General features: G+C 39.0%; 1 protein-coding gene across 1 annotated transcript in view; it reads right to left on the bottom strand.

Annotated features, from left to right (window-relative positions):
- Positions 1–235: 235 nt before the first annotated feature.
- The window catches only part of ATP10A (ATPase phospholipid transporting 10A (putative)), a 108,035-nt gene continuing 93,111 nt past the window's right edge, over positions 236–15,159 (bottom strand). The window contains exons 14-21 of the mRNA XM_056497369.1: positions 14,727–15,048; positions 12,340–12,416; positions 8,872–8,997; positions 4,927–5,127; positions 2,711–2,791; positions 2,516–2,620; positions 1,980–2,167; positions 236–1,335 (exon numbers count right to left, since the gene is read on the bottom strand). Of these exons, the coding sequence (XP_056353344.1) occupies positions 630–1,335; positions 1,980–2,167; positions 2,516–2,620; positions 2,711–2,791; positions 4,927–5,127; positions 8,872–8,997; positions 12,340–12,416; positions 14,727–15,048 (1,806 nt within the window). The 3' untranslated portion in view covers positions 236–629. The remainder of the gene's footprint in view (positions 1,336–1,979; positions 2,168–2,515; positions 2,621–2,710; positions 2,792–4,926; positions 5,128–8,871; positions 8,998–12,339; positions 12,417–14,726; positions 15,049–15,159) is intronic.

Here is a 15,159-nt window from a genome sequence, read left to right as displayed (position 1 = left end):
GGCTGAGTTACAATCAATGCCAGACTGGGAAGGCACTTTGCAATATGGATGGTCATTTATTTATTGTTTTATCACGACACATCAAATGCTATGGCTGCAATATCAGAACGTGGTGTCATTTATAAAATACCAGTTATTAATGTGCTGGTAAGATACTCTTAACATTTACAGAGAGGTGTGTAATAATTCCATAGCTTTGCCTCAGTGACAAAATAACTGGCAAGCAGATGATGGATGGAATATAGTGACTCTTTATTATCATGGTTTTTTCTCCTTGATTACTGAATGGCCTATAATGATATCAATAATTGTTGCTGAATCTAATCCTTTCAAATATGGTAGATAGATCCTTTGCTTTTACAGTATGTGTCAGAATAAAAGAGAAGCATTTGAAAAATAAAGAAAAGGCATTTCTTTACAAAATGAGATGAAAAAATAAAACAATATAAATGCAACTTTCAAGTGTTTCTTTTTATATTTAAAGCTCTTATTTCAATAAACTGTATTTAAACATTCTTAAATAATCATTCTGTACCTTTGATTTTCTGTTTCACCTTTGGAAACAAATAGAGCAATCTCACTATAAATGTGTGCAAATATAAAATATATAAATATATTTATGGCCCACGTCATAAAAAGGTGGTCTCAGAATTGTCATTTTTACAATGATCTGCTGGGGTTCCTTTCGTTTTGTCCTGCAAGTTATTTGAACTCTCTTCTTTTAAGCCTTTGAAGTCCACATGCAAAGAAGAGCCAAGCACACACATACTGTCCTGTGTTTCATTTTGTAAACTGCTTGATGACACCTGTAAAACAGTCCCAATGTGGCTGAACAGTGGAGTTGATGTGATCCACTTCAACAAACTGAAGTCTGCTTGGTCGACTGTTGAGCTCCAGGGGAATGTTGCTCCTACAGGCAATGACTCCACCTCTGAAGTGCCACATCGAACTTCATGAAGCCCCATGGACCTTTCCAGACTACTTGCTGACGAGGGGAGCTTGTTTTCCTCATACAACACAGCACCCTGGGGAGAGGCAGCTGCAGTCTGATCTGTTTTATGCTCTGGCTTTGCGTGCTCTCGGAAAAGGGACTCCCTTGTTTGAGGAGAGGTTGGCAAAGGTGTGCTTTGGTTATCAGCCTTGTAAGAATCACTAGCATTTGAGCCAAGGCTCGGGGAGAAGCTGTCTGCAAAGAGCCGTGTCTGACATGCTGTCTCCTTTACATTCAACTTGGTGAGCAGCTGGGAGCGAGTCTCTGGGGACAGTTTACTCAGCTGGCGTCCAAGCTGCAGCTGGGTTGGGAACAGTGTTCCCTGAAGGGTTCTGTACAGGAATCTGCAAGATGAGAATGGGCACGGGAGAAGGAAGGAAAGAAGGAAATACCCAATACGTTATTAAGGGAAAATATCCAAGACAAAAGCACAACATAGAAAAATAATGCTCTACAGAAGAAAGCTTGCAGATGGACAGCTCTGAATGCTGTGCTAATATTTTGATTAATAACTTAATTAGGCAGTGTAATAAATCTGTATCTTTAGCCAGTGATCCACCTTGTGATTACACACAGTCTTTCATCTTTCCTGACGAGGAAAGGCAATGGGGATAAGTCTGCAGGTCAAGCCTCCTACATCTACAAATAGGCAACATACTATCAGAATTTGGGTGCTGTGCATTTTATGTGAGGATGGACTGAATCTGGAAGCATCACAGAAAACCTCACAGGGTAGGAAACCTCTGCATGGTTTGACCAATCTACAATTATCCCATTCCTGTGGTCTTGGCCAGGAGTTTGGTCTGTTCCTGTGGTCAGGAGCACGTAACAGGTTAGACAAATGACTTCAAATGATCAGCTGCTGAAAGAAACCGAGTTGGCTGGCAGGCAAAACAAAAGACAGGGAGTGGGAAATGTTCTTGCTCTCCCAATCATATGCATAAAGTGCCTTTACATATAGGAAAAGATGTGAGAGAAGATACAATACCTGGGCAGCAATGCAACAACTGGTGATATAATGCAAGTGAAATAGAACATAGGGTCTCCCATCAGCCTTTCCATGGTCCAGTAGGGATTGGATGGAGGATGGCAGGCTGGGCAGGAAGCATTGTAAACCAGAGCCACAAAGAAGAATAAAATGATACTGAAGATGCAAGATGACCAGTGGAGAAAAGTCTAGAACAACAATAAAAAAAAAAACAACATAAGTATAATGATTCTTTATATTTCTGAGAAATTTGCTATGACTTAATTAAATCAAAACTTCTTAATTCCTGGAGTCAAATCCATGCACAGCAAAGAATTTAGAGCCTTGTATATTTAAAAATTCTTATTATAAATACAACACTACAAAGCTGTTTGCAGATCATATTTTAAAACCTTTTCCATGCTTTTTTAAAGTGCCTGCTAAAAATAGAATGTGCTGAGGGAAAGAAGCAACCATCTTATGTTTCTGAAAGGTGGCACTAAGAGAAGAATTATGTCTGTGCCAGTGAGTTTCTATGCAGGCTGTGGGTACCTTACCCAAGTTTTGGTTTCAATAGCCAAATGCAGGATGATGGTGAAAAGAGCTATTGTGGTGATGGGAGTTCCCCAAGAGAAGATATCCACCTCTGAATCATAGTAAGTCTGTAAGAAAGAAGACAGAATTTAGCCCAAGCTGTGTTGCCAGTACTCCTCCAAATGCTTGAAATAGAATGGCTTAAACCAAACACTTACAAAATAGGGGATGAAGAAGCAAACCAGGCTTTGATACATAGCATCAATCATGTTCATCCAAAACATGTGTGGTTGGTACTCCTGCGTCATTAAAAAAAAAAAAAAAAAAAAAAGAAGAAAATCAGATCACAATGAAGATCCTATCTGCCAGGATGAGTATTTTGAGGGGCATATTTCAAGGGCAGTTTTAAGGGCTTGGGAAAATAGCTTAATAATTTTGCCAGTCATTTAGCTACCCTGGGGGGATGAAGCATGAAAAGCCTACCTGCAAGTCACTCTGTTCTGGGATGAAAGTATTTTGCCCTTTTTTTCCCCTGGCAGAGGGTATAATTTGAATCAGGAAACATTTATGAAGGTGCCCTATTTTATGCACTACAGTCAGACCACTAATGAAAATGAATAAATGGGTTCTACACCACATAAGCACAAGCACAGGATATTTATTAGCAGAAGAGAAAACAAAAAATGCACATGTACTTAGAGAAAATCCACAACAAAGGTCTTTAGTGGCAATTCATGCAGCAATATATGCTATAAATATGTATATGAAACATAGATATATATATAGACATATCTGTATGTGCATAAAATTGGTTGCTAAAACCAATATTAAACTAACATTTTGGTTTACAGAAATATACAATTGCAGGGGTATATAAGGTCATATAAGGGACCTAGATATAAGGAAAAATAGTTTATAAATGGCAAAATGTTTATATAATTTTGGTATATGTTCTAGATCTCCAACAACTGGGTTCATCAAGTCTTCTTTTGTGGAAATATCATTGCAGAGTAGAAATGACAATGGAAAGATGCTTAGAAAGAATTATGGTGCTACTTGACCTCCTGAACTAACATGGTTAATTACTGCATCAGGTTGCTTAGAGGGATTGTGGAATCTCCAGTGTTGGAGACATTCAAAACTGGACAAGCTAAAGACCTGAGAAACCTCATCCAGGTTTGAAGCTGTTTTGGCCAGGGGTCTGGATCAGATGGCCTCCAGAGCCATCTAAACTATTCTACAATACTGTGGGCCTTTTTTAAAAGAGATCCCACCTGAAACAGGATTTTACAGTTTTTTAAATGCCTTTTTAGGTAACTATAAAGAGAATACGATCAATAGATTAAAAAAAAACAAAAAACACAACAAAACAACTTAGAATGATCTCTGGGCTTCACTATGAGAAGTAACTGTTCTGTGAACCAGGGAGACTTCTCAGTTTTCCAGCTGAAGACAGGCAGACATAACCTCCCAACAAGCCCTAAGGCATTACAACATTTCTACCACCCTAAAAATGTGCAAGGGAGGAAGGTATTAATAGTACAGATCTTTCAAGTGTGATGCACTAAAACAGAAGAAATGTAGAAAACAGAAAACAACAGATGAAAAGGACAGAGCTTGGACTAATGGACTAAAATAAATTACACTCAAATTCTCCTTTCATCTTTCCAGGAGAGTATCTAGCAATGCCACTACATGTGTGGGGTACCAAATACAGGTGTACACTTGGAGGCAAAAACCACTTACTGTGTCCTCTCAGAGGACAGCTTTGTAAGACACTTTTAAAAAGGCTTTTGCCTTCAAAACATCCCCATATAGGTAATTTTGCCAAACAGCAAGATTTTCCCACAGTACACTGTACCTGCAATTACCAGGAATGGTTTGGCTCAAATTCCTCCTGCAATTCCTTCTGTTTTCATTGTGCAATTCAAGCAGATGGGGACAATGTGTTTTCATCAGATATTTCAGCTGAATCTGTCATCTGTGACTACCTCCCTCAGAGACTAAGTTTATTGTGCTTACTACCAAGGCCATCTTTCTCTTCCTTTTGTAAAAGGCTGGGAACTGAAGTTTTGAATAAGTACTGTGAGGTTGTTCTGTAAATGTCTGCACTAGCTACAAGGTGCAATCTGTTTTATTTTTGTGGTTATTTGTGAGCCTGAGCCATGAAGGAAGGAGATGTTCAGTTTAGGTTGAATTAAATCATCCAGCCTTCTCTCCTGACATGTATTTAAAATATGATCAGTTGGGGATTTGTTTGTTTGTTTGTCTTTTGTTCAGGTGTACTTTTGGCATTTTGACTCAGATAAGAAATATCACAAAGTAGTAACACTGACTTCTCATATAAATGCACTTTTGATGTATTTACCAGTCATCTACCCTTTGAAACTAAAGATGTTCAGGAAAGAAATTGCAGTAATCAAGAATTTTTTACCTCCATATTCTGTCCGCTTTTATAAAGCTGAGGTACAGCAATTAACACTTCAGCTGGTACATCCTTGTCCAGCACACCAGTAATGAGTTGTGGAAGGGAAGAGAAGAATAAATTAAAGAAGATCAGGTACCACTGATCAATCATTGATGAGCCAGAGAACCCACAGTAGAACTGGTACCAGAAGAGAAGGGCCACAAACATCTGAAACAGAACAAGCAATGCTGTAAATATAACAAGATGAGGAGCACCTTCATCCCACTTTGTTCTGAAACCATTCTGATTCCAGCTCTGCAAGGACTTATCTATGAATGCTGAACATGTGAGCAATCCTTGTGAGGATACCTACTCTGTAACTCAGTTCCTGGACCACTTGGCTAAGCTGCAAACATCTGGCACACCTGCAAATCTTTGTGCTGCTGGAACCTCAGATCTTGGGCATGACACAAAATTAACTTTCAGTTCAAGTGAAACACTGAGGTGCAATTTAACTAACTGTAAAAAGCTCTCCCAACCACTACTGACCTCTAGGTAAATGAGTACTGATGCCACAGCACTTACACAGCTACTGAAGCAACAAGAATTTCCACAATAATACCCTTTGCTGGCTGGAGATGTTCTGGGAGATTTTTGTGGTCTGCAACAGATAAATGCAGACCTTTTTTGCAAGACCAACATGAAACCAGCAGCAGTAAGGAAGGTGAAACTGTAAGGTCTAGAAAAGTTGTTTTAACTATCCATTCTTTGTTCTTTGACATCCAGCAAATTAGCAGTGCTGTAAAGATTCCTCAATATCCCTTCTTCAGCTCTATGAAGAAATCAGATGCATACACAGCTGCACAGGGGTTGTTCTTCTACTTGCATTGGAATCACCCAAAAAGAAACAAACCACACAACTCGTTTTTTCTACAATCTCTTCAGCATGGAGAATCCAGAGAGCTCAGGAAAGGTGCTGATTTCAAATGCTGATGAAGGATTTGAGGCCTAGGAAAAAATGGCCAGCTTCCTAGAGAAGGAAATAAATTCCCAGGTTTGGTTCTCCTAAAGTAAAATTTTTATTATTCTTTGTAAAGTGATTAAAACCAGAAAACTGATGAAAACTCTTGAGGATTTTCCTCCTTTTAATGATGAAGATGGGAAATGACATGACCTCTCCTTTCACCTCCTCTTCTTTTTGTATTCTGTTCTCAAAAAGCTTTCAGTCAGATGGAGAATGTTAATCCTTCATGAATTTTAGATATACAGAGGAAAATACAGATCTGTTCTATCTGTATGCCCAAATGTTATTTCTTTTCCACATCCAAAATCAAGCAAAATTTCTTGAGTAATTTCTCAAAAAGAAATTACAATAAATATGTGAATTAATGTACTTTTTTCCTCACTGTTTTAAAACAAAATGGAGTTTATCCTGGACATAGTACATTTTCTGTCTAGAGCCTTGCTAACCTGTCCTGGAAACAGTTTGTCTCTGGCAAAACCAGGTAGTTTGATGAAAATACAGTCAGCTGAAAATCTTCCTACCACCCTACCACCTCTTACTATGGGTCTTAATAGTGCTGCTGAAGAAAGCTATACAAATAAATGAGGCTTAAATCAGATTTTTCTCCTGAAATTTTATTTTGTATTAAACAAGTTTTTAATTTTATTTCAAATATTCTCTCTTGCCTCTGTGTATTATCTCTCTGAAAAAGACAAAACAAATTTACATAAAGATTTTAAATATAAAAGGTTTCCCTTCTTCCCTTGCCAGATGAAACTGTTTTATATGAATGTGGTCCCAGAGAGAATTTCTCGGTGAATGAAGTGTATGTCAAAAATTTTTCAGTGCTGTCTTGCAGAGACAATATATAAATGGGAAGAAGATGTGCAGGTAAAATTTTGTTCACATGAAATCCCTTTTCATCAAGCTCAGATATTTCCAGTCATGCTATGTTTTACTTTATATTTTATTTGTATTTTTATCATCTCCATAAAGCCAAACATCTTCTTGGATAAGTCATTTAAGTTTCCAAATGGCTTTTGCAGTGACGTGTGAAGTTTAAATTTCAAATTAGATAGGTTCTAGTGGAGAATGGAAAATTGCACAGTATGAAAAAATGGGGGACAAAAAACACTTGAGGAAACAGAAAACTTGCAGAACATCTGCAGTGTAGTTATCTTGACTCTGTGGAGAATCATCCAGAATAGTCACCTTGCAAAAGGTTCAGGTTCTCCTATCTTTCCATTTTAACAATCTTTCCTTAAGGGCAGACACTGTGTCAGATATTAATGTCTATATGCTGGATATCCAACTACTTTAGTTCAGAGTCAGAAGCAACAAGTATTTCTCAGAAAGCTTTGAAGGCTGCCAAAACACAGCCAACACAATGAAATCTCTTCAGTTATTTTCTAGCCTTGAGGCAGTAGCTTCTGAAAATGTCTTATTAAAAATGGCATGAGAAATAATACTTGTAATCAAGGGCAGTTGTACCAAAGAAAATTTACCCAAACTGAGCAAAAGGGTCAATATATAAACAGAATCTCTGGCTGCTGATTGCTGGAGTGTCTTATGTGCATTACTTCAGTGTTTATTTTTTTAATTTTTAATATAAGATGGCAATGCATACACCTCTTGGAAGTTCAGATTTGACACTGTCAATGGGTATCTTGGAAACATCCAGCACTGGGGGTGGGAGTACAGATGTTCAGCTTCATTCAGGATCAAGCCTTAAAGCTGATGCATCTGAACACCACCACATATTTCACTGCTGTACTTCAACAGGTGGCTCTCCACTCAGTGCAGCACTACTTAAATCTGCTTGCTATTTCTGACTCAAGCAGCAGCTCAGATCACTAAGTCCCTTCATTCTTCTGTGTCTGAAAGGGCACTGGCATGCAGTCCCTGCTCTGATCCCAGAATCTATTTTAACACACTTGTTTTAACAAAAAGACACTTCATTAATCCTTTAGCACCCTTAGGTATTCTGGTGATATTCAAAATTTTGAACAAATTATCTTTTTCTTCTGATAATAATCAAGGATTAGACTAAAATTGGAAAGCAACTTTTACAAAACTGAAAGACACTTTTTTTCTGATACTGAGGACAAAATCCAGTCTCCTGCACACAATTCATACATTGCCCTCTGAAACAGAGGTATGAGAGCTCTAGCTCTTCTCTTTTTCTTGCTTCTTCATATGCCTTGCTCCCAAGGCAATTTGTAGCTGCTTCAAGTGAGCAAATATATGTGCCTGCCAGTGACTCCCACCCAGCTGGTGGTATTCTTGGTTTCCTTGTTAGGCTGTTTTCAATCAATCATCTTTGTACTCTAAGATCAATGCAAAGGGCCTTTGTTGAGGCCAAGGAGTTGAGCTGCTTCTGGCTCGATGCCCAGTACTGGAGTGAGTCCTGTTTCATACACCAGGGAGGAAACACAGACCCGTCGTCTGTTCTTTACCACCCTGTGCTTCCTTTCAAATGAACTCTTTTGATTAGCTGGAAATCAAATAAATCAAGGAAAAAACCTTCCCAGTCTCCTCATCTGAGACACAGAGAGGACTCAAATTATCTCAAGTCACTAGGAAATATGTACAGTGATTCATAAACAACGATGAGATACAGTCAGGAAGAGAAAACACACCCAACTGCTACTTGGGGCCAATGCTGGATGGCTTTGGCATTGAAGACTCCTGTATCCAGCCAGCTAAATTCTGCAGAACTGCTCTGTAAAGAAACTTTTCTTCAGCAGTGCTTGTTATTTGTGTTACCTAATTTGCACATTCAGCAGCACACTGTAGCTGTTATGGAGTGGGTCCCGTATTTCTGCAAATGGCAGCCAGCTGTCTTTCAGCTCTGCAAATTTCTTTGCAGCTTATTTATAAACCATTTGAAGGCTGACCTAATGCTCACTTAGCACAAAATAAACCCTGGTAACATGTGGTGCCATAAAGCTGCCAAGTTAAACACTTACTGCATTTTTGTAGAAGAAATACAGCACCATGTTGGCGAGCCGGGAATAACACCAGTGGCCATGAACGAGCAAAAGCTTCTCCAAATGCCTGAACCTCGGGATTGCAAAGTCACTTGCCATCACAGCCTTTAATGAAACAAAGGTTGGAATCATTATTGTGAAGCACCACCTTCAACACTAACAATGAATCTAGTCATCTCCTCGACTCCTACAGTGTTGGAAGTTGTACTCATCAAGAATGAAATTCATGACAGCGCTTGTGAAATGCAGCTATTGCTGCATGGATTTGAAACACCCATTTGAAATACCCAAATGAAGCAGCTTGGCAGGACATGCAAGGCATCCCAGTCCTCACCAAGAAGAGATTACAGCCCACATTGCAGATGGTGACAAACAACAACAAAAAGCAAGAAGTGGGAGAATGGCTGGCAATTGCAGCTGCATGAGCATGAGGGCTCAGACTTCATGGGTGAAGACCTTGGTGGCTGTATCTTTCTCTGCAAAAACTATAGGGCAAAATGAATTTCCAGAGAATAAGATAAGAACAGCACAACTTAAGTGGTTGCATCATAATGATTTGACTTTAAAAGAAAAACCAATAAAAATATTAGCTCTAATTTAATTTGCAGACCTGGTTTATACAGTTTACATGGCTGTTCAGAGGTATCAGTATTTTGAAGGATTTTTAAAATCACACATTTTCTGTAACTGTATGATAAAACAATCACACTAGATGAGAGTCCTCTGGGACTGTGCAGACTGTCAGATAACATTGACAAAATGAATCACAGTTTCTCTCTAATTCTGACTAAATTTCAGGGTACTGTACATCTAGATGAGACCTACTTGTGTTATCATGGTTGTTTTATGATTTTCCTTATCCCTAGGATCACACTAATATTAATTTAAAATTATTTTACATTTCATTTTCAATTTTGGTATCACATTTCTTCTCACAATTCAGTTCAGCAAAATCAGGAGGAAAGGTGAAAACCTCCAAAGGAGTGATATCTTCCTTATACTTTGCTGGGTATATTTTGGCTGTATATTTTAATAAGAGACATATTTCCTTTCAAGTTTTCCTAATTCTCTTTCTTGGTAAAACATCAAAAGGTCTCAGTTTTCCCAAGTAGGTGCTTGTAGAAGCTATTAAAATAAACTCTAAAACAGTATGCAAGAGAAGGTGTAAGAATGCATTGCAATTTAAACAGAAGATATATATATAAGCACCGAAGCACTTTTTAATATGTTGACACATCCTAGGATTTCTCAGGTACTGAGACACACTTGTTATAACCTCCCTGCACAGAAGTCTGATTTGTCTTGCAGACACACAGCTAGCTTGCAGGAGAACACAGCTATGCTATGTCTGCTTCCTTGTCCTCCACCCATCTCAGCCTATTCCAATGTCAAAACAAAACTGTTAGCTTCATTTGTGCTTCTAACATAATACTTCTCAGCAGACTGTGAGAAGTGTCACGATTTTTTCTCTTTTTTATTCCATTTTTACTATGGTGAGGAACACAGAGAGAAAGATATGTTATCCAATTACATTTGCACGTTTACTTAGGCTCAGAATACCCACTTGATTTTCACATTTTATTTTTTTTTCTCCCAGCTCCACATGCTTACACAGAATGTGGAAAGAAAATAAATCAGAAAGTATTGCTGCCTTAGGCATCGAAATGCTCAACGCCTTCTGAGTACCTGCGTGTGTACAATTCTGACAGTTGTTTATAGTGAAGAGATCTGTGTGGTTCCTTGGGACTTGCAGTAAGGGAAGGGATCTATAAACATTTTCCAGTCTGCTGAACTTTCCTTTAGAAATAAAACCAGGTAATGAGTTAATGAGAAAATAGCTCTCAGCCCTGGATGCACTGCAAAAGCCAGGGGGATTTGAGGACTGGTTATTGTAAGTGTATGAGCTCAACTGAAAGTGGTGTAAAGGGGCAAGGAGTCAAAAAACTGCATGAGCAGTCTATGTCTGCATTAGGAAGAAAAGTGAATTAACACATAGATGACAGAGCTTATTGGCAAGGTCATAAGAGGTGGTAAAGAAAAAGGTTTGCAGCAGACGTTTTTGAATTGACAGGTTTGGAAGGGAGCCCACAAACCCAGCCTTCTCTGAGCTGTCTGGAGCTTGGACTGTCTTGCAGAGTGATACTGCAGAAGTTATGCAGGATTTGAAGATGCATTGAAAAGTATATGAAGAATAAGAAAAGCATCTACTGACTTTTCTCCAGTGACCTGTCCTAGCTTCTACTGATCTGGAGTCAGAAAATGCATAAAGTTGATACCCTAGTTCATAGCTCACCTAAATTTTTGTTTCATAAGTTTGTGTGTTGACCCAAATAAATTAGAGCATTCATGAAACCCCATGAAATAAAACTCTGTAGCCAGCTTGAGCACAGTGTGAAGGAGGCCTCTCTTCCCTTTTGAGCAAAACATCCAGCCAATGTTGCAAAAAATGCAATTTGGGTCAGAGAACCACCCACTGGTAACTAAGTTAAGGAGCATGCTCATCTGCTCAGGTCCTCAGGATGGAAACACTTCCCACTTTCCCTGTAGAGCTATTTGACATATACTCAGCTACTCTGTTTTCTCATGCAATCAGTCTGCCCAAATTCAAGGCAGGTTGTGGAAATGAAGTATGCTCCTCATTCTCTGTGTCTTACTGCCACGCCTGGTCCTAATACTGCAAGTGATCTGCACTAGCACTAGAGAGACTGAGATAATATATACATCCTATACATTTACATCCTCTCTTCTGGGGATGAGAGAAGTGCCTCTTACACACTGGTAAATGCAGTAATCATAGGTGGAACACATCCAGAAGACTACAAGGCAAGGACCTTCATCCTTCTATTCCCTGTGACTGGAAATGTGGCCAAACCAAGACTTGCTATAAGGTGTAAAGAGCAGTGGTTCTGCAAAGGGCCACAATTTCTACTTTCTTTACTGTTTTGCTGTCTGAATAAGCTGAGTGAGTGAGATATGTGAGTGGCTGGGCTAAGGGTCTCTACCAGACCACAGAAGTAACCTACAACAGTTGTGCAGCCACTCCATAGAAGAAGTATACCCAAGCAATAGGACAGAGGAGAATAAAAGCCAGAATAAGATAAATCTTTATTTCCTAAAGAATGCATAGCTGAGCATTGGAGCATTTTTTTCCCCTTTAAACAATTATTTAGCTAAGTATTTCTTTAATCATATTGCTTAGAGGGATCTGGTAAGTTCAATTTTCTGAGAAGGCAGAGTGTGTGTAAACTCATCACAAATCTCAGAACAAGTCTGAGCTCAAATTCAAGCTGAAAGAACCCTTAAAAGACACAACTTGCACTCAGCACAACTTGCTGCTTTTTCTTTATTTGTGCTGAATATCCAGAAGCAGTCTGAACAACCTGACCTATAGAAAGTGGCTGTTTCATGCCCTCATGGGAGTGCTTTCCATTGGATGAGCAACATTACCTGCATGCCTTCTTGACCAGAGATCCCCACACCAACATCTGCCACTTGGATCATGCTGACATCATTAGCACCATCACCTAAAGACGACAAAATGCAGTTTTGTTGTCACTAGCAGACCAACAACATCTGACAGCAACAAAACAAAGAAAAAACCAGTTGTTACTGAGTGTTGGTTGAGTATAGTTAAGAGACACATTTACTAAGTGTTGGTTGGGTATAGTAAGGGAAATGTGTGGTAGAAAAAGATATACCTTTAGAATATAAGGTTCAAAGCTTGCAAAGTTTCCAAGACATTCTGATCTTTTTAGACCATTTTATCACAGAAAAGTAACAATAAAACAAATCCATCTCTTTTAAATAATACCTAAAATTCACGTATCAGGCCTGAACTGCACCAATAGTAAAACAGTAGAAGGATGAGAATAAGCATCCTTGATACTTCTGCTTTCTGATTAGGCCATCTTGCACATTTAATTCTCAGTTATACCTGATAGCAGGCAGACCCTTAAAGCCAATTAAAATGCCTACACTGTAAAAATACTTAAGAAAGTTAAAAAGTAGTTGAATGAAAGAAAAAGTCATGAGAGTAGGGTTGACCAGTCTGAGATCTTTAATACACCCAAGACTGGTAGATTTAATTGGAACAGTTGCAGAGCCACCAACCCCTACTCTGCTTCCAATGACAGTACTACAAGTGATAGGTGCCATAGATAAGATACCAGAATGAGATATGTATCTAGTTCTTAACCTCTTAAATTTACAGCCAGTGTACTAAAGGAAAATGACACTGTATTAGCTTATGACAGAACACTTGGTTTTAAACTTCAGTGGCACACCACACATCACCAGTTCCCCTGCTGTTGGCACAGATAAGAGTGGCATCTGCTCACCAGACAGAGCTGGTATCTTTGTGACTGTGTGATACAGAATCACAGAATCACTAGGTTGGAAGACACCTTCAAGATCATCGAGTCCAACCCATGCCCTAACACCTCAAATAATCCATGGCTCCAAGTGCCACATCCAATCTTTTTTTAAACACATCCAGGGATGGTAACTCCATCACCTCCCCAGGCAGACCACTCCAGTACTTTATCACCCTTTCTGTAAAAAATTTTTTCCTAATATCCAACCTATATTTCCCTTGGTGCAGCTGAAGACTGTGTCCTCTCATGCTGTCAGCGGCTGCCTGGAGAAAGAGACCAACCCTCACCTGACTACAGCAAACTTTCAGAAAGCTGTAGAGTGATAAGGTCACCTCTGGGTCTCCTTTTCTCCAGGCTACAACCAAAGTTAGCTCATGTTGGTTAAAAGGGAGGATGCATACAGCTAAGCTTTAAGCCAGAGCAGGAGCTTAAGCTCAACTTGTAGGCTCAAGATGCTCAGAAAGAATGAAATTACAAGCTGCCCAGTCTCCACTAGTGTTTTTAAGCATTCTGGATAATTCAAGTTAATGAGCCAGATGTTTTTTACAAAATATGCAAATGATTATGTCCACAGTCAGTTAGCCAAAGATATAAATACAGTAGGAGGGAGGCGTATTTGAGCAAGATATAATATATTGAGCATGAAGATTGTGATAATCAGCACACACTTGGTGATGTTGATGTCACACAAGTCTGGCAATTATTATATGTACTTAGGATTTCTCATGGGCAGGTCCCACCCACATGTCTTCCAGCTATAATTAACCAATACAGGTAGATGAAAGGAAGCGTTTTTGTGACAGTATATGCTAAAATTGTATCTTCTAATGAAACATGAACCTAAACTTAATATAGGGAAAGAAGAGCTGTTGACTTGTGCAAAAATCACAGAAACATGGAAGATCCAGTCAAACTTAAGACAGACGGACTGTCAAAGTCTCCCCTTTGCCAAGTGAGTGATTAGATGGGAAGAAGTGTAAGTGTTGGCATGACACCAGTTGTAAATCCACTCTCTATAATGACAAGGCCAAGTCATATATGCTGTGCTGTATGGCTGACTTGTGATGATAAACACAGAACCTTGAGTTTAAGCATGATGGGATGAAACAGCACTGAGCATTTTTTTGATTGTAATACAGTGATTGCAAAATACTGTTTTGCACAGCATAAAATAACCCAGTTCTTTACAACTGTGTTCAGACATGTCAAAACCTCTTAACATAACTGGATCCTGATTACCTAACTTCTGTAGCAAGAAATCCCCAATACTATACCAGAGTTCTATCCTGGTTTTGAGTAAATAGGTTAGAATAAATACATTAGAATTGTCCAATATGTTTTCAGACAAAACTGGAAAGCTATTTCAATTCAGCTGAGAGGGTCCTATTGCATGTCAGAAAAATAAAAACTTTCAGGACACACTATACATCAAGGCAGGCTTGTACAGACTGAGGTATTTACCTATTGCCAAGGTCATTGCTTTGAGTTTGTCTCTGACTAGTTTCACTACCATGCTCTTTTGGAGTGGGGTAGAGCGACAACACAGTACTGAACGGCATCGCTTGGCTAGTGCAAGAAATTTGTCTTCCAGAGCAGGTTCCAGGGCATAAGCTAGAGTCCTTCCATCAATGACTAGGCCCAAGCTGGAAAGCACAGAGGAAGAGGGTGGATAGAGAGGGGTGAACCCAACAGTCATGTTTCCAGTAGCTCCGTCTATTGTGTTGTTTGAAAATTTAGACTCTACGCATTGCAGACACTGTTCCAGCAAGACAGCACATGTCTCCTAAAAGAAAATTCAAAATAAAAATGCTTGAGAGAAAAGAACATGTATTCAAAGGCTTCTGTTTGCTGTATGTTTAGGCATAACTAATAAGGGGAACATATTATCTGCTGC

This window comes from Oenanthe melanoleuca, chromosome 1, assembly GCF_029582105.1.
Source record: "Oenanthe melanoleuca isolate GR-GAL-2019-014 chromosome 1, OMel1.0, whole genome shotgun sequence".
Classification (NCBI taxonomy): domain Eukaryota; kingdom Metazoa; phylum Chordata; class Aves; order Passeriformes; family Muscicapidae; genus Oenanthe; species Oenanthe melanoleuca.
This window is presented reverse-complemented; position numbering and strand designations above follow the sequence as displayed.